Source organism: Cetorhinus maximus, chromosome 22, assembly GCF_964194155.1.
Source record: "Cetorhinus maximus chromosome 22, sCetMax3.hap1.1, whole genome shotgun sequence".
Taxonomy (NCBI): domain Eukaryota; kingdom Metazoa; phylum Chordata; class Chondrichthyes; order Lamniformes; family Cetorhinidae; genus Cetorhinus; species Cetorhinus maximus.
This window is the reverse complement of record NC_135900.1, coordinates 45,236,482-45,260,611: the sequence shown is the minus strand read 5'-3', so window position 1 is coordinate 45,260,611 and position 24,130 is coordinate 45,236,482. Positions and strand designations below refer to the sequence as shown.

The following is a 24,130-nucleotide window of genomic DNA, read 5'->3' as shown; positions in this document are numbered from 1 at the left end:
GGAAGTGAAGATACTCAATATCTTTGTTGTGGTATTTTTTGACAAATACACCACACCAGAAACTTACAGGCAAAAGCTTAGAAATTTAAAGAGACAGAATCAGACTTCTGTGGGATTTGCTAGAGAAAAGGAAATGATATTTGATAGGTGGCATGGGGCTATGAATATTGATCAATGTTTTGAAAACCTTAGAGAGGCAATGTTAATAGAAGAATTTAAAAATAGTGTCCCTTTGGGAATAAGGTCCCATCCAAAAGGCCATAAAATTTCTAAGTTAAGGGCCACTGCAATTACGGCTGATGACTATGAATTGTCACACAAACATGCGAGTAGCAGCAGAGCATGAGCAACAGTGTCACATGAGCTGGGACATGCTTATGAAATGTGAAAAAAGTATTTATTTGTTTAATAAAACCTTCAGAAACCTCATCAAGCCCATGGATGAGGTTTCCTGAAAAATTGCGAAGGCCGCTTGGGTTCTTCGCCTGCCTGCCAACCTTAAGATTGGATGGGCAGCCCTGTTAATTATCTGAATTGGTATTTTATTGGTCTTAACAAGCCTTTGACAATTGGACAGGCGCGCAGCCGCCTCTGGCACGCGCCTGCCGAATGAAAAATCTGAATGACGCGTGGTGACGTTGGGACACACACTCTACGTCACCGCGCGTCATTTTACATGTCAGCGTGCCGGGCCCCACCCCCACACACCAATGTGAAAATTCTGGCCATGGTTCAATTTCCAGTATAGTTGTGAGAATTGTGGTGAAGTTTCCTATTCATGATGTTTGTTTTATACTAGGAAATCACCTTGCTGGAGATAAAGTGTCCAGTGATGTCAGTCAAGTCCAGTGAAGCTATTGAAATTGAAAATGTACACGGTAAATCAAATGATGTGCAAAAATCCATAACTATCTGTATATTTTCAAAATTACTGTTTCAACTAAAGATGTGTCCAAAGAATCCAAAGCTCAGACTACTGATGTTAAAGGAACAGTGAAATATCAAATGGACAATAATGAGTTAATAGCAGCTAGAAATGAATTTAAGCTGTCTGAATTAAACCTGCTGGCAGAACCTGAGCAACAGGTGTCGAAGCAGATAGCAGCAGCACTTAAAGCTGATGTTGGGACAATGGAAATCAGTGCTTTAATACTCAATGACTCCACTGTAACTAATACTGATACCATAGAGCTAAGAGGAAGGATATTTTTTTCTTGAACCATTTTTGTTTCATTTTCTGTTAAAACTTCTAAATGAAGAAGCAGTTACTCTTGCTAGAAAAAAAACAAGGCAAAGCCTTATTGAATGGGAAAATGAAAAGCAAAAAGAAATGAGAAAACTTTGTGAACTGACTATAAAAGGCTATCAAAGTTTTTTGGCTGATCCATCGAAATAGCCTTAATGAAGTTCTTTAAGCACCTAAGGAGGATTTTACTTGGCCAAAGGATGAACTGTTTGCACAGAAAGAGACAGCACTAAAACTGTTTCTCCTGAAGAAAAACATTGAAAGTTTGAATTATGGGAAGGAACTTAAAGATTAAAAATAATCCTGATTTAAAGAGGAGGACAATGCAGCTGTATGACTGGCTGAGACTTTCTTTATAGACTTGGACTCTAAAAAAACCCTCCAACCATGAAAGGGAATGGAGATGCGGAGTTAAAATCTGAACTGGGTAGTTCAAAGATTGTTAAAAATTCAAAATCCTGATGACGGTGCAGTGTCTGTTTTCAAAGAAGAACAAAACGAATTACTGAATCCAGAAGGTAAGAAGCATAATGAAAGGGAATTTCTCCTGGGTTGAAGATACACACCTGTTGGTACCAGACATCCCAAGGGATTATCAGAGTTCAGTAATGCTTGACAAAGTTAACCAGCCCAAACCAGGTATATAATTTTCTAGTCTGGGACATGAGAACACTGTAAAACCTACTCGAGATGAGAAAGGAGATTTTCTACGATGAATGACAGAAAGCAAAGCCACCAGTAGTACAATGAACTCTTGTTTGGAAGAATATTGGAATTCCAGGAACGCCTATAAACTGAACTTTAAATCCTAATTGTCACATGAGTTGGTGTTATGGGTTAATCCTTATAACAATATCACGATAAACTGTTTAATGGTGATATGTGACAACAAAGGAGAAAATTTTACCTGTATTGTGTCTAGTAAGTTAGTTGACCAGGTGTTACCGATGGCATATTTTCGTTGTCTTGTTGAAAAATTATTACTTCAGTAATAATGCAAGGTTTTCGCAAGTTTTGTTAATGTTTTTGTTAATATAATGTTTTGGACTGTATCTTTATTTCAAGGCAAAATAGAGGAATGAAGAGGATCATGTGAACGACTTTGAATTCTGCCTAACAACAAGCCTGTGTGGCTTGGTTACCATGGGGAGAGAGGGGTTCAGGTCAGAGGCTGTTAAAATGTATGTGTCATATTTCACACCTGAAAACAAAGACCAGACTAGTGGGCTGACTGTGGACAGACTTTTGATCCCTGAATTTTTGTACAGAAACAGGGAGATAGAGAGATAAGTCTCACAGAGACACAAAGTTGCAGCTGTTGTGATCAGTGGAATGGAGAAGGCTGCAAGTCCTGGGTGAGCTACCAAGTAGAATGCAGGAGGGAGGACAGTCTTTGGTCAAAGAGACTCATCCCATGGTAATCTAAAGACTTTGGAAGATTTGCCATGGTGAGGCCGGGAGGAAACATCGCTGGAGTGGGTCTGCTGATAGTCTGTTCGGGAATTGTCTGAGGGAAGTGTCTTTTGATGATCATGGGGTGTTACAACTTAGCAAAATGAGAAGACATGAACCCATTGGAAGCTGGGGATGACTGTGGACTGTTTCCTTTAAAAGCTACAATCCTGTGGAGAGTGTGTTGTAATGTATATGTGTGTGGCATGAGGTTATCGGTCAGGTTAAAACATTAATAAGGGTTATTGTTCCTGTAGTTTAGAGTATTAGTTGATTACCAAGTAATGTTTAGTTGCTGTTGCTTTTAGTATGTTTGTTACGATATGAGTCTTAAAACTTCAAAGCTTCTTGTGCAATTCCTTTAAGTTGGTCACTGGGAATTCAAATACCTTTAAAAAAAATTATCTATCTCCACAGGGATCGTAACAACATCGTCCGTTGAGTGAAATTACAAATGTAATGTTACATTAGAAGCTAGGACCTATTAGGAACTAAGTTAAATCTGTCAAACTCCCTTGCTGCTAGAGAAAGCTTTCAGCTCAACAGTCTGGACTAGAAGTCAAACCCAGGCCCAAGACGTGAAAGGTCACTAATCCACTGTGCTAGACAGTCTCCTGAAAAATAGGTTTCTGTTTTCAGAATAAAGTACCTCTCGTATGCGTGTCTGCCAAACTTCAATGAAGATAGGATCACTGACGTTGACTAATGTCTTGTTGTAGGTCCATTCTGGGCATTTATACTGGGGCAAAGACAGCATGGCCACAGTAGGAGTTAGGAAAGAAAATGTCCCTCCTTGAAGAATTGGCAACCTGAAACAAACATAGCAAATTGGTCAATTCTCCTTGTTACAGCAGATGCTACAAATTCCTGCAATTTTTGGGGAAGTTAATTTCATTCAAGGGCCTGAAATATTTTGATCCCAGCATAAATGTTGGCATTGGCTCTTAGGCGACATCTGCTGTTGACCTCACCAAACTATCTGGGAACCTGTTTATTTAAAGTTAGCAGGTGCCCTATTGGCACATTGTCTGTGCCCACCAGAACTAGTGGGGATACAAGAGACTCATAAATTTCCAAATCAATGCCAAACAGCTGAAAAATTCCCAAACTCAGGAATATCAGGCACTCCCACTGCAATTTCAGTGCAAGTTCAATGTACAATAACCACTCTCGTTATAGATTGAGTTAGGTCCAACTGTGGGCTAGGCCCAATCTTGCTGGCACTGTACCTGATAATTGAATGGAAACTATTGACGTTAAAATTGCAATTCATGAGAAAAAATATTGAACATATCAACACTGATAGAAAAAACTGCTGAATTGTTTGGCATTGTATATTTTAAAAGTGTTCCCAACCAATCATGACTAGGAATATGGGAACAGGATTAGGCAATTCAGCCTGTTTCACAATTCAGTGAGATTCTGGCTGATCTGTTTCTTAACTGCACCTACCTGCCTTGGCTCCATATCCTGTTATACCTTTGTTTAGCAAAATTCTGTCAATCTCAGATTTCAAATTATTAATTGAGCTAGTATCTATTGCTTTTTGTGGCAGCCAGTTCCATACTTCTGCCTCTCTTAAATTCACATTTCCTAACTTCTCAACTTAAAACTTGGTTCTAATTTTGAGAATATGCCCCCTACTCATAGACTAATTTTCCAATGGAAATAGCTTTTCCCTACCTTATTCTTTAGTAACTTGAAAATGTCGATCATCTCACCCCTTCGTCATTTCCGTTCCAGGAAATACAACCCTGGTTTGCGTAATCTCCCCTTGTAATCTAAACTTTGGAGCATCATTCTGGTAAATCTACGATTCCAAAGTCAATTGCCTTTCCTAAGGTGTGAGTCCAGAATGGAACTCACTATTCAGGTTTGGTCTAACTAGGGCTTTGTATTGATGTAGCATAACTTATTACCTTTTTGTAACCTAGACCTCTAAGATATAAAGGCTAACATTCTAATATTTTGACAGTCTAAGACTGAATGGCTCTCTGCCACTTGTTACGGGAACTGTGGTGACAAATTAGACAAAGATTAGTTTTGATTGTTTGACACAGGTGAAGATTACAATCTGTAGCTGTCTTACCTGACCCCGAAAAGAACTTGAAGTAGCGTGCATATTCCTGACACAAAGAATAAAGTGCTGATAAGGTAGCTTTGGGTGACGTGGTCATGTTGTAAGCAGAGCTCTCGAGACAAAAGGAGGGGGATGGCTACAGTACCGCCCAAAGCAGTCAGAAAATGCTGGGGAAAATTTCATTACAAACAGATTTTTAATCAGAAGCAAAATACCATGGATACTGGAAATAAAAACAGAAAATGCTGGAAATACTCAACAAAATCAGTTTCTGTGGAGAGAACAGTTAAGCTTTCAAGTCAATGATCTTTTGTCCGAACTGGAGAAAGTTAGAAATGTAACAGGCTTTAAGCGAGTACAGAGGCAGCAAAATAGGAGGAAAGAACAAAAGGGAAAGTCCATGATAGGATAAGAGGCATGACAGATTAAACGGCAAAAGGGATAATGGTGCAAGGCAAAAGAAGATGATAATGCAACAAGTAAAGAAACAAAACATGGTTCTAGAGGAGGTGTAACTGAGAAAGCAGAATCATCACTAACAGTTGCTATTCAAAAACAAAGAATTTAAAACAGGCTTGTTTTCGATTTTCTTTAAAATTGTTAACGATGAGTGACTTTGTCTCTTTCTTCCTTCTTTAGTTAGTATTGAAGGGGCATTGTCCCTTGTAAAATTTGCAAGGAAAACCTTTATTTCATCTATTTGTCATTAAACATTGTAAAATGTCACAGCATAATTTGTGGAGATACAATTCTTATTTTTGTCTGCCCCTTCTCCAAAATGCCAGCACAGAGAGAGGAAGTTTAGCTGCTTCTTACCACTATCTACTAACCATTGATGCAAAATTTTGTGAGGGAGAATTCCCATCAGGTTTTCCGAATGCCCAACAATAACTTCCATGAAAGATTGGTGGAAAACTTGGGGCAAGATTTTCCTGTCGGCAAGCGGGGGCAGGGCCCGCTCGCCAACGCATAAAATGACACACAGTGACATAGGGTGGAACTCCCGACGTCACCACACCGCATTTAAATTTTCAGGTGGGCGAGGGCGCAGCAAAATCAGCTGTGCGCCCGCCAACCCGTCAATGGCCAATTGAGGCCATTGACAGAGTCATTAAGCTAATTAATGGACCTGCCCGTCCAAACTTAAGGTTGGCAGGCAGGCCAGGAGCCTTGGCAGGCTTCAGAAAAAGCATGAAACCTCATCCACGGGCAGGATGAGGTTTCCTGTAGGTTTAAAAAATTTAATTAAAGTTTTTTAAAAAGTTATGGACATGTCCCAACTCGTGTGACAGTGTCCAATGAGTGGACATGTCAGGGATTTTTTTTTTTCTCTATTTTTAATATTTTTGACAGTAGAGCTGATCTCCCTGAGGCAGCACTTAGCCTAGATGAGTGCGCTTTTTCGTGCGCATGCGTGAAAGAGCGCACTCTCAGGTTTAGGGATCCCCCCACCGCCCGTACAGGGAGTGCTCAGCGCTTCCGTGCGGATGTCATGCTGGGCGGGCCTTAATTTGCCCACCCACATAAAATGGCAGCGTGCCCCTGATCGGGGGCGCCGATTGGAGGCGCGTCTCTTGCGTGCCTGCACTTCAACTTCCCCCCACAACGGGGGGAAAATCCTGCCCTTGGAGAAACAGTTGTTCACGGTATTTTTGCCGTTTCCACTAAACCTCCACCAAAAGATATGGCATGAGATTGGGAGAAACCTCACAGAAAATCTAGACGTGTGTGGTTAAATATTAAGTGAGAAAAGAATAGATTTGGCCATTGATGCCCCTGTGATTGAACAGCCAGATGACATTCTGCCTCCTTTGCATTTTCTTTCCTTCTCTTTCTTTATTTTCCTCTCCCTGTTTTATTCTCTTTCAGAGTTCCACCACGGCCTTGTGCGCATAATTGAGGCTAGAATTTCAGTGCAATATTGAGGGACCTTGTGCATTGTTCGTGGGTGTTTAAATGGATCTAAGATATCTAGTGGCATTACTCAAAGAGCAAACAATGTCCTAGCCAACAGCTATTCATCAACCAAAACAGTAAAAACATTAGTTGAACATTACCCAAAATGCTTTTTCTTGGATTTAGCTATATGTAAATAGGTTGCCATGTTTACCTCTTTAACAACAGTAACTATACTTCATAAATAATTCATTGGTTGTGACATCCTTATTTTATTTAGTTCTTGGGAAGTGGACATCGCTGGCAAGACAGGCACTTATTGCCAACACCTAGAAGCTCTCGAAAAGGTGGTCGTGAACTGCCTTCTTGAACCACTGCAGACAGCCTGGTGTCAGTATACCCACAGTGCTGTTAGAGAAGAAGTTCCAGGATTTTAAACCACCAACAATGATGGAACGGTGATATAAGCCCAAGTCAGGGTGGTGCATGGCTAGAGGGGAACTTGGAGGTGATGGTTTTCCCATGCACCTGATGTTTTTGTCATAGGTGGCAAAGGTCATGGGGAGAATCCTCGGCTCGGCGAGCGGGAGTGGGGCCCGCTCGCCAAGGCGTAAAATGACACGGGGTGATGTCGGGCATGCGTCCCGAAGTCACCATGCCTCATTTGGATTTTCAGTTCGGCCATTTAACTAACAATTAAATTAATTAACGGAGCTGCCCGTCTAACCTTAAGGTTGGCAGGCAGGCAAAGAGCCCAGGCGGCCTTTGCATTTTTCATGGAATCTTATCCACAGGCGGGATGAGGTTTCATGAATGATTTTAAATTTTCTCAAAAATTTTTATTGAAATTAATGCACGTGTCTCAGCTTATGTGACAGTTTCTCATGACGGGACATGTCATAAAATTTTTTCAATACTTTATTGAACTTTTAAAACTTAAAACTAATCTCCCTGAGGGATCCCTGTGCCTCAGGGAGATTCCTGCACACTTTCATGCACATGTGCGAAAGAGCACACTCCTGACTCAGGGAACCCCCCCCACCGCCCGCACAGGGAACGCACAGCGCTTCCAGGTGCGCTTTATGCTTGGCGGGCCTTAATTGGCCAGTCCACGTAAAATGGTGGCACCCAGCTGATCAGGGGCACCAATCAGATCCGTGCCTGCCCTTGCCCGCCTGCACACAATCCCCCCCAACAGGGGAAAATTCTACCCCATATGTTTGTGGGGTGCTGGCAGAAAAGTCTCGACAAGCTGCTGCAGTGCACCCTATAGATGGTACACACCACAGTTACAATAAACCTGAGGACATGGAAGGTAAAATATATTTTTTCCATGCTTTGGCTGTATTATTGCCTCCCTCTGTTTCTTACCTGAGCACCAAGAAGTATGCATAAATACCAGGGAGGAACATCAGTGACATAGTATGTCATATTTTTAACGTTCTCCTTAGGTGAAGAAAGACTGTTGTCCTCCATATTCTCCGGTGTGCTGGTGTAACGAGTGCTTCCATCTTCATTCTAAATCATAATTAAAAATGAATACTCCTGCAAAACAACTGAAATTAATTTAAAAGTGCTCTACATTAAAACTACTTGTCTCACATCCTTTTTGACTTAGTATTTAACATTTTGCCATGTAGGCTTTGCAGAAAAGAAATTGAGCAACATGCAAAAGATTAATCAGCTGGGTAAGATAATTAGTTACTGGGTGTATGAGAATTTGGTTTGGAGCACAGGCTGACTGTAGAAGTGCCAAGTGTTTGATTTTAGATATAATTCAGTTATCACTGCAAACCTTATTTTTGTTGCACAGATGTAGCACTTTAATATTCTGCTGCCTATTTGAAATAACAGAGTAAACTAATTTCAGGGTATGACCTTCCACCCATTCTCTACCCTCCTTTCCTGAAGGTAAGGATCCAGACTAGGGTACAGTTTCACAGTGTCACCTATCCTTAGTGCCATGCCTAGTAAGCCATTCTCATGCTTGAATCTTGGCAATCAGACTGGGTGGGAGTGCAGCACAGCCCATTCCTCCCTCACACTGCACATGCACACTTTCTAACGCAAGTCGATAGATAGTAGTCATGAGCAGTAGTTCTACCTTTTTTACCACGCCAGCCAGGGGCATTGAAGACAAATCTGGCATTCCCAGGTTACCCTGGCTGAGGTCATGAAACTCAGCATAGCTGGAGGCTGCCTCATTCCCTGATCAATGTAGCTGAGTAAAGTATGAGACAAAACTGCTGGAAATACTCAGCAGGTCAGGCAGCATCTGTGGAGAGAAACAGAGTGAATGTTTCAGGTCAAGATGATATTTCATCAGAATGCTGTGTTCTGAGGAAAGGTTATCTCGAACTGCATTGATAATTCTGTTTCTCTCCACAGATGCTGCCTGACTTGCTGAGCTTTTCCAGTATTTTTTGTTGCTATTATCAGCACCTGGAGTATTTTCCTTTACTATGGTTGAGTAAAAACCTGGAGCATGCATATTAAAGCTGATTCTCTGAAGAAGCTGAAAGAAAATAGATCTAGGAGATAGAGTCTGCAACATCAAACAATTTAGGAGCTGCCATGTGGTAAAGTGTAGGATACTGCACAGAAAGTGCTTTGTAAACAGAAACTTGAAACATAACATGATTTACAGAACAATTGCCTTATTTATCAGCTCCACAATTACAAAACAAAAACTCTGTGATAGGTAATACATCTATTTCTGGTATAAACCTTCCCCAGACATTGAACTAAGGAAGGAAAACAATCTCCTCTTGTGTGCCTGTAGTTGCAAGGCGACATTAAACAAGGCCTGTGACTTGATAGCTAGTATGTGAATAATGTCCTCGTGGCTGGATGCAACCGCGTATCCACCATTTTATTTTGTAAGTTTATTAGGATTGGAGTGGATCAAAGGATTGGTGCATACCAGGAAACCTTCCTGCTTTCTTAACCGTGCTTAGTACATGTGGGACCGGATCACTGGGAAAGGGTTAAGGAGAACATAACATGCTCCAGTTCTGCCGAAGGGCCATGAAGGCTCGAAACGTTAACTGATTTCTTCTCCGCCGATGCTGCCAGACTTGCTGAGTTTTTCCAGGTAATTCTGTTTTTGTTTTATACTTTTAAATGTATGGATTCTCACACTAACATAAAAGGAAATTTGGATGAATAACCCTAACAGCTAGCAAAGAAATTATGTTTCAATACAAATGAGCCACGATTACATATTTCATCAGTTAGCACACATATTTTTCTTACTTTTTGTTAATATTTAATGGAAATAAATTGAATTAACAATGTGAAAAACAAACTCATTATCTCAGAAAACAACTGATACTTACTATATATCCATAATTATCTAGCCCGTTGACTTCTTTCTCTGAAGACATCACAAGTCAGACCCGTCTGTACAATTGAAAATGCCCACAAGCAATTCTTTCAGAAGGACAGGCAGCAAACATTTAATCCCAGATAATCTCAGGGAGTGACATAGGACCGGACTAAAATTTGTGATAAAGTTTCTTTTTTAAAAAATTATTGTTCCACGCCAGGAGATACTTGCTCACAAAAAAGTTACTCCCTATAGTTCTCCAGGTAAAGACCATCACTCCTGTGAGAGTGCAGAAAAGTGAAAGGACTGACTAAAATTTGCAGTAATAGCCTGAAAAAGTACAGCCCAAACGCAGCAAACAAGTATTGAGTGTAAAGTCTGATTAAACATTGAACCTCACTGATCTGAGCAGAGCTGCCGCTCATAAGCACTCAGCTCACTGTAATATATTAAACCTGCTATGCAATGACACTCACATGTATCATATAAGCCACTCCTTCTTTCATAATGCAAAATAAAAATGAAATGCTTACTGCACAGGGCTATAAAGTGGCATTATTACAATCATAAAAGTAAACTGCTACATAGAAAAAAGCAGCAGGAGTGACAGCTTAGCAGAAATTCAGAGAGGTCAGAAAAATGGGGACATTTTTCAACCTGGTGGAAATGAAAGTTTGTCGGTTTATTTAATGGACGGCGAATCCACAGCACCAATTTTGTACCTGAGAAAACCTAGGTTGAAAACCTACCCAATACATCAGGGAAGTAGGTTCAGGCATGAAATTTGTACACCACCCTCGCTGTTACTTCAATTCCTGCTATTGCCCTTGCTGCCTCCCTTCTGACTGTACATCCATGAACCTCAAGCACAGGAACAAGCAGACAACAATTTCACTATATCGCCTGGACAAATTATGATGGAATAATGACCCGAAGCCATATCTGCCACCGAAGTAAATGCGTATACATGGTATACATCACATGGACGTTCCTATTTTACTTTGTTAACCTGGAAAGGTGCCATCTCCTTTAGACTTTGAATCACAAGTCATTCTGACTGAAAAATCAGTATTTCACTGGAAAGTGACTTCTGTGCTAAGCCAGGGAGAAGATGTCTTTCTGAAGTTTTTCCCCTGTAATCAGATTTTACATTCAAACAGGAGAATGACAACTTAAAGGCTGTTTTTCATAGAAGGTTCAGGAGCAGCAAACAAGTGAACTAATTTGAGTCTTGTAGGTTCCTATAGCATTAATCTCAAGAGACCAATTGCAAAACCAGGTGGTTACTTTTCTTCAAATTGTTCCCTATGCAGCAGCTTATTTTAGGGAGAGTTAAATTTTGTTTCTGTGTTGGTGTTTCAGGGTGTGAAAAATCTAATAGATACAGTGCTAGCATATCTGTTGATCAGTCTTCCATTGATAAGTCAGTGCTCAGGTCCATGAGCTAGCACAAATGAGGATCCACCTTCATGAAGCCATCCTCTCTCCAGATGGTATCTCGTGTTACTTTTTGAAGCAGCCTCCTCAGATACCTCATAAGAACATAAGAAATAGGAGCAGGAATAGGCCACTCGGCCCCTCAACCCTATCCCGCCATTCAATGAGATCATGGCTGATCTGTCCCAGGCCTCAACACCTCTTTCGTGCCAGCTCCCTGTGGCCCTCAACTCCCCAATATTTCAAAAACCTATCTACTTCCTCTTTAAAAACTTTCAGTGATCTAGCCTCCACAACTCTATGGGGCAGAGAATTCCAGTAGTTGGATGACTGCTCTCACATCTTCAACGGTGATTATCTGTTGAAGGGTTCGCTCTGGACTCAGATGCCCTGTGATACCACAATGCAACCGAAGACTGCTGGTGCCCCTGGCCCTCTGCAGCAGCTTTAGGATCATTTTAAAGACAGCATAGAAAGGTACTGGGGTAGACAGAATGATAAAAATAAACACTTACTGTAAAAATAAAAGAACCACTTCATGAAATCCATTATGAAGAAAGCCTGTTCCTTGTTTTATGTTTTGGACAGGATTGTTGGAGTCAATTTGCATCAGGGAACAAAGTTCTTTCTACGTCTCTTTACTGAACCATTGCCTTCTAATGCAGACCTCTTCTGTGACATTACTGGGGAGTAATGAGATCTGGATGGCCTAGTGGAAAGGTATCTCCTTATTGGCCTTCTTCTCCTTTAGTGTAATCTTATCCTGTGCAACTCCTCTTCCTGCTATTCATGTTCTACATCCATCTTAAGGATATTTATGGGATTGTCCCTGGTGAACTCATGCTAAAAGCTCCACAAAAGAAGGTGGGACACAAAGGATTTCCCTGCCTGAAACTGCTGAGAAGTAGCTTGCAGGCTCCTTTCTTAGTTGCATTGCTGAGAAGAAGATTTTTCTAACTACTTCAGTTAAAGCTGATGTTTGGAAGTTTGTGGACAGTCAAAGTTGTGAACTCACCCGCTTGATGGTTTGATAGCTCATGGACATAACTCACTCCTCTCTTCCATGAGCTGAACTTAAGTCAAGTGCAATTTTGTTACTGATGCGGCAGTTGTGGGACAGCAGAGATGAAATTGTGAATGCCAGTAGTATATAGACCGATAGCAAATCAGCAGCTCATTTCACACCGCAACTGATTTTTGTTTCTTTTCCTGTAAGCATGATGCTGAGTTTCTTCAAGTGTCAGCACTGAAATAAAATTGTGATTGCGCATCGGAGGCTGTTGTTAACAAAGATCTCAGCTAAACTACCAGGTTGGCTCATGGATTGGCTAAAATGTTCTGATTGCACCATTCTTGCTATGTAGGAGAGCTGACCATGGAGACTGTTGTCAACTTCACTGAGCTCTGTCTAATTATTGTAGACAAATTTATTGTTTGAGCTGCTGTTGGAGTCCAGGAACCTAACAACAAGTCCAATAGTACAATCACTTTAACAACTATTGGCTGTGCCAATATTGCAGCCATATCAACCTTGAGACTTTTGTCTTTTAATTGGCCAGAAAACCAACTGTTTTTAAACTTACTCTCACCCAAAAAGTTATTTTTGTATTTTAAAATGTTTAGAAGAGATGGAATGATATTGTCGTAAATAGCAATAAGTGAAACTAAAGCTAAAATATTAAAAATAAGAGAAAGCTAGGATGGTTAAGAAGAAAGCATAGAAAGAAAAATGAAATTTGATAAGGAAAATTTAAAAGGTTGAATTTTTACCTTGTTTTTCCTGTTTATTGGATGCAATATAGGTTCAGAAACGAACAATGTCACTGATTGCCAGACACAAAGATGCACAGGGAGTGTGGCCAAGTTCTGGTTGCAATGCTGCTGGCATTGACCTCTGCCACCTTCTGCAGCTATTGCCTGGTCATCTGCCTGAAGGCCCTTCACCCCCTCCTCCTGCCATCCTAGTAGAAAGAACACCTCAGTCGAGTGGACCACCAGTGCAGCATCTGGGAACCTGGGGCCCTCATAGAAGCTGCTTCTGGCATTTTTTCAAATCTACGTATCAATTGTTAATGTCCAACAGCCAAATTGCACCTCCCCACTTAAGCCGTGTCAGAGACTCCCATTAAGTGAGCTGCTAATAGACAGTGTGAGTAAGTAGAACTGACAGTTCACCCGTCACGTGTCAATTAGGTTATGAGGATCAACTTTTCAACTTAATGGCACCCAGGTAATTGGGTCCTTGCTGCGAGCGCTAGTCCGGCCCCCAAAAACAGGCCAATTTATCGTCTAAAGTGTTTACAGTTTTCAAAGGCCCAAGATTTTCCATTCGTCGGGCAGGCTCGGTGGGAGCGGGCGGGTGGTGGGAGCGGGGGGCCATGGAGCTGGCTGCTGCCCACGATCGGCTCCGCACCGTGATTTCACGCGGGTGGGCTGATAAAGGCCCGCCCTGCGCGGATAGTGAGCGGTAGTGCTCCTGTGCGGCGGCCTGGGGGGATAGGAGAGAGAGCCGGGCCTAGCACGCAGTTTGCGCGCGCGCACGGAGCCCCCTCAGGGAGGTTGAAGCGCTTTTTGAAAAAATTAATAAAGAGCAGAAAAATTCAACGAAACATGTCCCCCCCCCCCACCCCCCCCCCCCCCCCCTATGTGAGTGTGTCACATGAGATGGGACATGTTTTTAAGTTCAAATGAAATTTTTTATTTAATTTGTAATAGCTTCAGGGAACCTCACCCCCGCTCGTGGATGAGGTTTCCTGAACCACGCAAAGGCCGCTTGGCCTTTTCGCCTGCTCGCGGACGGGCAGCGTCAAATTCAGGTTAATCACCTGGTTATTGGCCTTTATAGGCCTTACAATTATCGGCAGCCACGCGGCCACCCGGTATGCGCCCGGCAAATGAAATTTCATGCGACTCCGCGACGACATCGGGATGCACACTCTATGTCATCACGCGTAATTTTATGTTCTGGCGTGTCAGGCGCTCACCCACACGCCGAATGTAAAATTCTGCCCAACATGTTTATTTCAAATGATGGTGGCGTTGAGGGTTAATATTACAGAAAGGAAGGTGCTCCTCGTATTTGAGTTGTCTTATCAATGTAATTTTATGCCAGTTTTGCAGACTATTAAGTAAACTGTTAGCAATCAGCTGAAAATTCAAGTTATTGTCGTTGATCCATGGAGTTAATCTTTCCTCTTCACCTGCTAGTTTATTCAGCTTACATCATTCCAACCATCATTTATTCTTCATGTGATACTCTCTCAGTTATCTACACTGCTATGGGATGCAGATTTTACTCACAGCAGGGATCTGGTGGGAAACAGTGCGGGTAGAATAATTTCTTATCCGCCTGTGGCAGAGAGATTTTGATCACTGGGCCTTGTTAACCCAATGCCGCAAAACCTGCACCCGCAAACGGCAGGAAAAGGCTGACAACCTGAGAAAGTAGGCCGTCCCCGGCTATCGTCAGGTTAAGTGTGAGGACAGGGATTCCTGCAGCATCCTATGGTTTTGGGAGGAGAGGGAATTGGGACAAAGGAGGTCTAAACTTTCCATCTGGAGCTTGAATGAACACTCCTGCTGCTCCTGGCCCCACTAGTAGGAAAATAAAAACAGAAAACTCTGAAAAAAACTCAGCAGGCCTGGCAGCATCTGCGGAGAGAAAAATAGAGTTAATGGGCAGAATTTTATGGCTGACACGTGGGTGGCGGAGCCCGCACGTCAGCGCTTAAAATGTCGCGCGCTGACGTCGGGTGAGCGCCCCGATGTCAGCGCGCGGCATCGCGATATTTAGCTGGGCGGGCGCTATGAAGCGCGATGCGTGCCCGCCATTAATTAAATGCCTTGTTAAGGCTCTTAACTCGGCAATCGACCCCAATTTTGAGGAGCCTGTGCGATCTTCGCATGGGCGCATGGGCGCAATGGGCAGGCGGGTAACTGATTTTTTAACAAACCTCATCCACGGGCGGGATATGTGGGCTCAGAGGGGTTGTTCATGTTTTATCTGAAGTATTTAATGCAGAAAGTGTTTTAAACTTGCCTGTGTGATTGTTAGCAGTCCAGGTCGATTTCCAAAAGCTTTCTCTGTACTTTGAAGCATCAGCTCACCAGTCTGCAGTCAGTAATCTTTATCGGGCCTGCAGCTTTCCGGAGGCCTCCATTTAGCCTGGGTATGGGTTCTGACATCTCCACTGGAAGCAGCTCCTCTGAGGGGGAGGGGAGGGATAGAATAAGGAGGAGGCCAGGAGTGGACAATCAGCCTCCAGGGGAGCCACCTTTGGGAGGCCAGGCACAGGCACAAGGGGCGCAGGGCCAAGAGGTCGTCCAAGGTGGAAGGGGCCGCAGAAGACGCCACTATCCTGCAGCCAGGGTATACAGGCGGTGAAGCAGCTACCTCAATATGACTGAGGCGAAGTGCCGAAGGAGGCTCCGACTCTCAAGGAGAACAGTGAACTATATCTGTCAGATGATTGCCCTGAGATCTCCCCTAACTGTGTGGGTGGACACCCCATGCCAGCGGATCTGAAGGTCACAGTTGCCCTCAACTTCTATGCCTCTGGTTCCTTCCAGGGCTCAGTGGGTGATCTTTGTGGTGTCTCCCAATCAGCTGTACAAACTTGTGTCAAGCAAGTTACAGACGCTCTGTTCAGACGGGCATTGACCTTCATCCACTTCCGCTGCTACCAGTTAAGTCAGGCACAGCGAGCCAGAGGCTTCGCAGCCATTGCTGGCTTCTCCAATCCAGGGTGCAATAGACTGTACACATGTGGCCATCCAGGTGCCAGCAGGTGAGCCTGGTGCCTTCGTCAACAGGAAGGGCTTCCACTCCATGAACGTGCAGATAGTGTGAGATCACAGGATGCAGATTCTACAAGTCTGTGCAAGGTACCCAGGCAGCTCCCATGACGCCTACATCCTCAGACACTCCCAGGTGCCGCGGCTCTTCAGTGCTCCAGCTCAGCTGGATGGCTGGCTGATGGGTGACAAGAGCTATCCCCTCAGAAGGTGGCTCATGACGCCTCTCTGCCATCCAAGAACAGAAGCTGAGCAGCGGTACAATAGGAGCCAGACCTCCACAAGGGCTGTGGTGGAGAGAGCCATCGGTCCTCTCAAGATACACTTCCGATGCCTGGACCGCTCAGAGGGCGCACTCCAGTACCCCCCAGATCGCGTCTCTGTGATAGTGGTAGCATGCTGCGCTCTGCACAATCTTGCGCTGGAAAGGGGGGATGCAGTTGACGATGAAGACCTTGACGCAGTGGATGAGGCTGCACATGATGAATCCAGCAGTGGCTCAGAGGATGAGGAAGCACAGGGCAAAGATGAGGGGCAGCACGCCGACCCACTACTACACCAAGGAGGCAGAGAAACACGGGACAATTTAATCCAACAAACCTTCAGCTAGCTCCAAACACATGGATCTGCAGGACCAGCATTGCCTGGCACTTCCACACATGGCACTTAGGTGCCACATCTTCCACCTGTTCAGCTGCAACTAAGGGCTTAGTACAGAAACATCAATGTCCACTCAAACACTCATGATATGTCTGTGAAACATACAAATGCAGCACAAAGGAAACACCCTCAGCCATGGTCAGAAAAGTGGGCTTTATTGCCACCAAAATAAACAACAAACGTCGCTCTGACGCAGATAGTGAAACATTCTCTAGTCCAGGGCCAACACAAAATGACCAGTGACAAACCTGTGGAGTGCCTAACGTGCCTTATGCTTATGCGGGTGCTACGTCTAGGTGCCGCCCCATCGCTCGGAGTGGCTTGAGAGACAGCCTGCTGACTCTGCTGTCCTGTTGGCCTCGATGACCTTGGCGGGCGTCCTGTGGCCCGTGGAGCCTGTGCTGGCCCTGCCTGGGAGGGAGTGGCCAGTTCCAGAACTGGCACCTCCCCAGTTGTCGCAACGGATGAAACGGTTACTGGCAGAATGGCGGAGGAGCTGCTGCCCTCATCCGGAGCGCCCTGAGAGGAGCTCGCAGCGACGACAGGCAGCTGCTGCACCGATGTGAGGTCACATTGGACCTCCCTGCTCACTGCAGATGGATGGGCACCAAGCGGCGACACTTGGTGCCCAGAACATCTCCCGCATTGCCAATGACCACCAGTGGCCATTAGCGCTGTGAGGGCTTGCAGGTCAGAGTGTAACCCAATCAGATGATTCTCAATCTGCTGGAAGCCCCTCTCCATGAGAGTCGCCAATCTCTCAATGGAGGAAGCCTGAAGCTCTGTCCTGAGGTTCATGCCATCACTGACACTCTGCCTGGATTCCTCCACCACAGAGACCAAGTGAAGCACACCCTAATGCAACCCTTCCAGATGCTCCCGCGCACCCTGCTGCTTATCCTGCAGCGGCTGCATGGCTGACATCTCCAGAGGCACATCATCACTGCTGGACTCAGCATGCGCCTGGTGCCCTGCAGCCCTCCGGCTGCTGGCGCCATCGGCACTCTCTGTCCGTGCCATCTCCTCCAGCGATTGTGAAGTGCCCTCTCCACTGTGCCCCGGGACAGTAGCCGACGTCATAATCCCCAACAATGTGGTAGTCACTGCGCTGGTGCCTGACTGGCTGAAATGATGTGACGCAAGTTGCAAGTAATGCCCCTCAGGTGTGGAGGGGGGGGCTCTGGACTTGTTCCTGGCAGCCATGAGGTGGTGATGCTGAAATTAACAACAAGGTCAGTGCACCAGTTAGCACTCAGTCAGTAACACAATTCATCCCTTATCCCCCCCAGGCTCATAATGCGCTCAACCTTCAAGAACCTAAGGAGACGAACATTGGTGGGGTGGTAAGTAGTCAAGAGGAGGTCCAAACATTACAGGCGGATACAGACAGGCTGGTCAGATGGCCTAAGGAATGCCACGTGGAATGTTATGTGGATAAGTGTGTGGTTAAGCACTTGGGCAAGACAAACAAGGTACGGGAGTACATGAGTAATGGTAGGACCGTGGAAAGTCACGACAATTACAGGGACCTTGCTGGGCAGACCCATTAAGGTAGCAGAACAGGAACATAAGGCGTTTAACAAGGTCAAAGCCAAACTTACCTTTATTAGCCAAGGAATAGAATGTAAGAAAAGGGAGGTCATGTTGCAAGTGTAGAAAACGCTGTCGAGGCCACATCTACACTTCTGCGTTCACTTGTGATCAGCGCTTCATGGGAGGGATGGCATTGGAGTCGGGAGAGTGCAGAGGTTCCTGACCAGGATGCATGCTGGCCTGGAGAGTTGGAGTGATGAGGAAACATTGCATATACTTGCGACATTTGCCGTGGAGCACAGGAGATTGACAGGTCACATTATTGACCTTCATACCGTAGAACGGGTGGACAGAAGGCAAAATTTTCCCTTGGCGCAGGGATGAGTAACGTAGTGGCATTTATTTAAGTTGAGTGCCATGAGGTTGACAGGTGAGGTGCTGAGGACCTTTTGGACAGAGTAATGTGAGACGCACTGGCTGAAAGGATGGTGGAGGTACCAACCCTCCTAAGATGCAATAAGTCTTTGGATGTGCAGCAGCAATGCCATGGCATGTTAGGCCATGGGGATAGTGGTCAGAAATGGGATAAGGTGACTTTGGAAGGTGCTAGAGACGCGCATCCTCAAGGGGACGAGGGACCTTTGTGTATGACCCATATGTCTGACTCTATCAGTCTGTGAATGAGCGGTGTTGATGCATTAACGATTGCAGCAATCATCAGTGCTTTGGATGGTGGGGAGACAGGGTGGATGGGACTGTGGCCCTCAAATACCTGGCCGCTGCACCCCAGCCTCACCGACACCTGCTGACCTGGCCGCTGGCCTCCTCCCCAGCTCCATGGCCTGCTCCCCATATGTGGTGAGGTGCTGCAGCATGGCGTGCCCACCACCAGTCCACTGACGCTCCCGGCTATTGTTCTCTGTTTTTGTCTGCAGAACAGTGAAGAGCATTTATTGGGGCTGATCGCTCATGTACTCTGCACGCACATGCTGCACTCCAACCACAGTGGCCCATCTGAGGCCTCCAGAAGCTCCTGTCCACACTACTGGTGATCAGTCTCCAGAAGATAGTATGGCTGTTCCCAACCCCCTCCCCCAACGGCCACCTTGGACACATTCGGCGTCCATCACTTTGAATAACACATGGGTCTTAGCGCCCATGGCAAGGAGGCGCAACTAGGTGCGGCGCCGAGGCCAGCAGATGGCTCTTGGCCACTACACCTTGAGGCTCCCCTTCCACCATCTCATCACCATCAATAAGACATGTGCTGGAGTTCTGAGTATGTGTCTAGCTGCATCCCCTGCAGGGTGCCCCCAGACTACTCAAATGCAACAAAAACATTAACATATGCTGTGGGGAGAACCCATCTTCTCCTCAGCCACTAAGGCTGATGTAAGCATGGTCACTATCTGTTTGCCCACCCAGCATGCACCAAATGCCCAATGCATTAATGACAGTAAGACATGGTGGAGGGGGGGGCTCAAAGGCTAAGACTACCTGCTGCATTAAATGGCCAAGGCCGACATGGTACTCACCCTTCCAGAGCGCAACAAATCATTGAAGTGTATGTGGCACTGGGTTCCTGTGAGCTGCACAGCATCATGAGAGCTCACAGCCTCCGCCGCCACCTCCTGCCACGCCTGCCTGGTCACGTGGGGGGCCCTCCTCCTCCCATCCTCCGGAAACAACACCTCCCAACGATTTGACACTACTTCAAGGAGGGCAGCAAGCAGACATCGGAGAACCGAGGGGCATATTGGCCCCCCGCTGGCCTACCCTGCAGTCTGTCCCCCTCCTCCTCCTCTGCCCTGGCCTCCTCTGGAGCCCAGTCGCTGGCCTTGGTGAACAGCCTAAAGGAGGCTGCCTAGCCTTTCTTTATACAGACTGCCGGTTCCCCATTGGAACTGGTGGTCTGAACACACCCATCGCACATTTGAACTTCCCGCTGTACACGGGAGTCTGAAACACGCTGGGTGGGCCTAAATTGGCCCGCCTGCTCAAAATGGCGGCGCGGCCCGTTTTGCTGGCAGCGATCGGCTCTGCACCCACCACTGATTGGGTCGGGCCCGCCCACCCGACAAACAGAAAATTCAGCCCAATGTTTCGAATCCATATGACTCTTTTGCAGAGCTAAAGAGAGGTAAAAATGTGATGGATTTTATGCTATTTAAGAGTGGGTGGAGCAAAATAGAAGGTCAGGGATATGTGGGAACTAAGGAGAAATTTGACAAAGATGTCAAAGACACAAGACAAAGGGAGTGTTAATGGTAGTGTTAAAGACTAAAGAAGGTGCTAATAGCGGCATAAAGGTAAGATAGCAGAATGTGTTAATAGCAGAACAAGGGTTAGTGCTCTGTGAAAGCAAAACATAAGAACAAGTTACAGATAGCCAAGTAGGGGGACGGGGTTGGGAAAAAAATAAAAAATGATCAAAATGGAAGGACAGAGTCCATGGTCTGAAGTTGCTGAACTCAATGTTAAGTCTGGAAGGCTGTAAAGTGCCTAATCGGAAGATGAGGTGCTGTTCCTCCGGTTTGCATGGGGCTTCACTGGAATATTGCAGCGGGCCAAGACCCTTGTTCTCATGCCCACATTTCTGACCTTGGCCTCCCACCTATCCCTGACCTATGTTGCTCCGCCTGCTCCACCTCGCACCCCACTAAACTTCAACAGTATAAAATCGATCACATTCCTACATATCGTCAGCTCTGAAGAAGAGTCATATGGCCTTGAAACATTAACTCTATTTCCCTCTTCACAGGTGCTGCCAGACTTGCTGAGTTTTTCCACATTTTCTGTTTTTATTTCAGATTTCCAGCATCCGCAGTATTTTGCTTTTATTTTAATAAGAAAACTTACCTTGAATGGTCCTTTCTGCTTTCAATCTTCCTGTGACAGGCCTTTCCTAGTAGAAAAGTTGCAGTGGCTTCCTGGTCAGGACAGAGTTAAAACTGAAGGCCAAATCATGTCCAAATATGGAGTTGAGGTTGCAGTCAGGTCAGCCAATAGTCTTGTTTAATGGCAGAGCAGACTCAAGAGGCCGAGTAGCCTACTCCTGCTCCTAATTCGTATGTTTGTACATATGTTCTATATCATTGAATATTTAAATAAGAGTCCTGTCAGCTTAACCGAACTTGCAGATGTGCTGGTAAAATTAGGAAACTGCAAGATACTGCAGGATATCACATACACATGGTTGATTTTAGCTGCTTATTCGCTTGGTGTAGGGTTAAAATCTATCACTATTTATTCAGTACATTGCTAACTTGTATTATACACAAGGGGTCAGTGTGAAAAATTCCTGCAACAAACAAGCATTAGAGCAATAATCGCTGCAAGCTCTCAAATAAAAGTACATTTGCTGCATTTATTATTCACCTTATTGAAGGAAAAACCTTATTTGTATCTTTGGCCCTGATTGTTGCTAGGTTGTAGTGGCCCATATGCACAGGAAGTGAGCTAAAGAAGTTATAACTCAAGTCAGATGTACTGAACACGTGCATGTACATACATAAGAACATTCATTACCAATCTCCTAACTGAGTCAGCTGAGAGGAAGATTTATTCAATTGAGATGGAGACAAAGAACACACAACCAATTACCCTACATCCAATATTTCCTTCTGGTCTATTTTTTGAATTTGGCCTTCAATGCTCCAATTCCATTTAGCTGAAATTTCTTAACCAAAATACAGCATTTATTTTTTGTTTAATTATTGAGTTCTGTTTTAAGCATTACAACTGATGCCTGTATTTTCCAGTGGATTAACAGTAACTCTACTCAGACAGCAAGTCCAGAATTACGGTTGTTCATTTAATGGCTCAGCATTAAGAAGTTATTTTTTATTTTCAGGAATGCATTGTTGCTATCAAGAGAAACTTAACCTTTAGTCTGGCAACAAATCAGATAAATATTATCTCAAAATGAGTTTTTTGTAATATTTCAACTGAAACATCTTGTCATCAAAATAATCATAATGACAGGTTTAGGTTTATTCCAATGTTAGTAATAACATTGGGCCTCGATATTAACTACCCCATAATGGGTAAGGAAAGGGTTAAAAGTGAAAGAATGGGAAATGCAATCCCAAACTATTACATAGGCGAGACAATTGATTAACATACTTGGGAGCCTTAATTAAATTTTAAAGTTGCTGAATTGGGTTCCCCATGGATTGGCATACCCAGCAGTGACAATGTGATGGTGATGAGATGCAGGTGTTGTCTCTTGTAAGCAGTGTAGAAGGCACCTGAGCTGTCCTGGAAAGACAGCTTGTAGTTCCTGTGGGCTAGGTAAGACTTTCTATGAGCAGATCCCCTCGTAATGTGCTTGAAGTAACCCAGTTGCTGAGGCTACCGCAGTATGGTTGCTTTACATCCAACTGTTCGTCCATCTAGAATGAAGAAGCAAAAATTGGACCCAGGCAAAAGTTTAGCTAGAAAATGCATTTTCAATACATTAATTAGGAAAGCAGAAAAATCATAATCATCTCCATTAACATCATGGGACTCAGTTTCTGATGCCAATCCCACCCAGTTAAAATTCATCATGGTACCCTGAATAAATGACACAGAAATGGGATTTCTGCTGGAGTCTGCGAACTTTTCAGACAAAAGCTGCAATGAAGACGATCAAGTGACAATGTGGAGCAACAAGATGGCACTCCGAAATCCCAGCAGATCTTCAGTGTGGGCACACCTTTAGCAGTCACACTAATCTGTAAATTACACCATTCCTGGTCTTCGGATGAGGTATTGGAGGGGTCAGAGTAGTAGTCTACCTATTGTATCTCTGTTATTTCTGTGCTTTGACTTTAACCAGCTAAAAAGTTAATGCCTATTTTTTTACAGCTCATCAAAAGTTGAGATATTGAAAATGGACTTGTTTTAGATGCAATCAAGCCAACTATCAAAATTTTTTTGTATGACGGAAAGAGTCTGCCGATTATACTTGTTGGTGGATGTGAGAAACCCATAGTATCCAGAGGAATAATGCAAGATAATTGCTAAGTAACACAACAACATAATAATAAACTCAATTTATCAACAGTTTAAAGGTAATTTCCACTAGTGGCAAGTCACAAAAATATGTTTAACATGAAAAAAATAAGGAGTCGATTGCAATTAGGAAAGTTTGTGATTAATATGCATGTACTGAATTTCTGCATGTATTATTTTTATCCACATATTAACCCAGTTACCCTCTGAAATGTTGAAACTGGACAATACAGCCTCTTTGAGATTTAAATGGGTCAATGGCTACATAATCTAGTATGAGTGAATTAAACATTTGTGAGCGATTCTTCCCAATCAGACGCTTTATTCATGTTATAGGGATGTAGAACTTCTTTTGTTAATTAGCAAATCGGTGGTAAAGTAAGTAGAAAATAAAGCTCCTACTTTTACAGTTAGTTTGTGTGGAACAAATGTGAATGTTCGAACATCAGAATACAATTTCAGTTTACTGACATATATTCTGAGGAGACACCCTTACATGAGCAGAAAGTAAGAAAAAAGTGGATAGTAAGAAACTCATAGGCCAGGATTTTAGTGTCTCCCTTCTGGCGGATGAGGCGAGCCATTTAAATCTCCATTCAGTTCAGTGGGACCGGAATATCCCGCCAGGCAGGAAGGGCCCTAAAATCCTGGCCATTGTCTTTTTCTCTCCACAGATGCTGGAAACTGAGAAGGAGGGAGACAAAGG

At 44.2% G+C, this 24,130-nt stretch overlaps 1 protein-coding gene across 2 annotated transcripts in view; it reads right to left on the bottom strand.

Moving 5' to 3' along the window:
- slc23a4 (solute carrier family 23 member 4) overlaps nt 1–10,423 on the bottom strand; it is a 65,127-nt gene extending 54,704 nt beyond the window's left edge. For both annotated transcript variants that reach the window (XM_078568212.1, XM_078568213.1), the window contains exons 1-4: nt 10,013–10,423; nt 8,046–8,192; nt 4,788–4,945; nt 3,348–3,507 (exon numbers count right to left, since the gene is read on the bottom strand). In XM_078568212.1, coding sequence (XP_078424338.1) covers nt 3,348–3,507; nt 4,788–4,945; nt 8,046–8,192; nt 10,013–10,060 — 513 coding nt within the window. In that variant the 5' untranslated portion in view covers nt 10,061–10,423. The remainder of the gene's footprint in view (nt 1–3,347; nt 3,508–4,787; nt 4,946–8,045; nt 8,193–10,012) is intronic.
- Nucleotides 10,424–24,130: the final 13,707 nt, after the last annotated feature.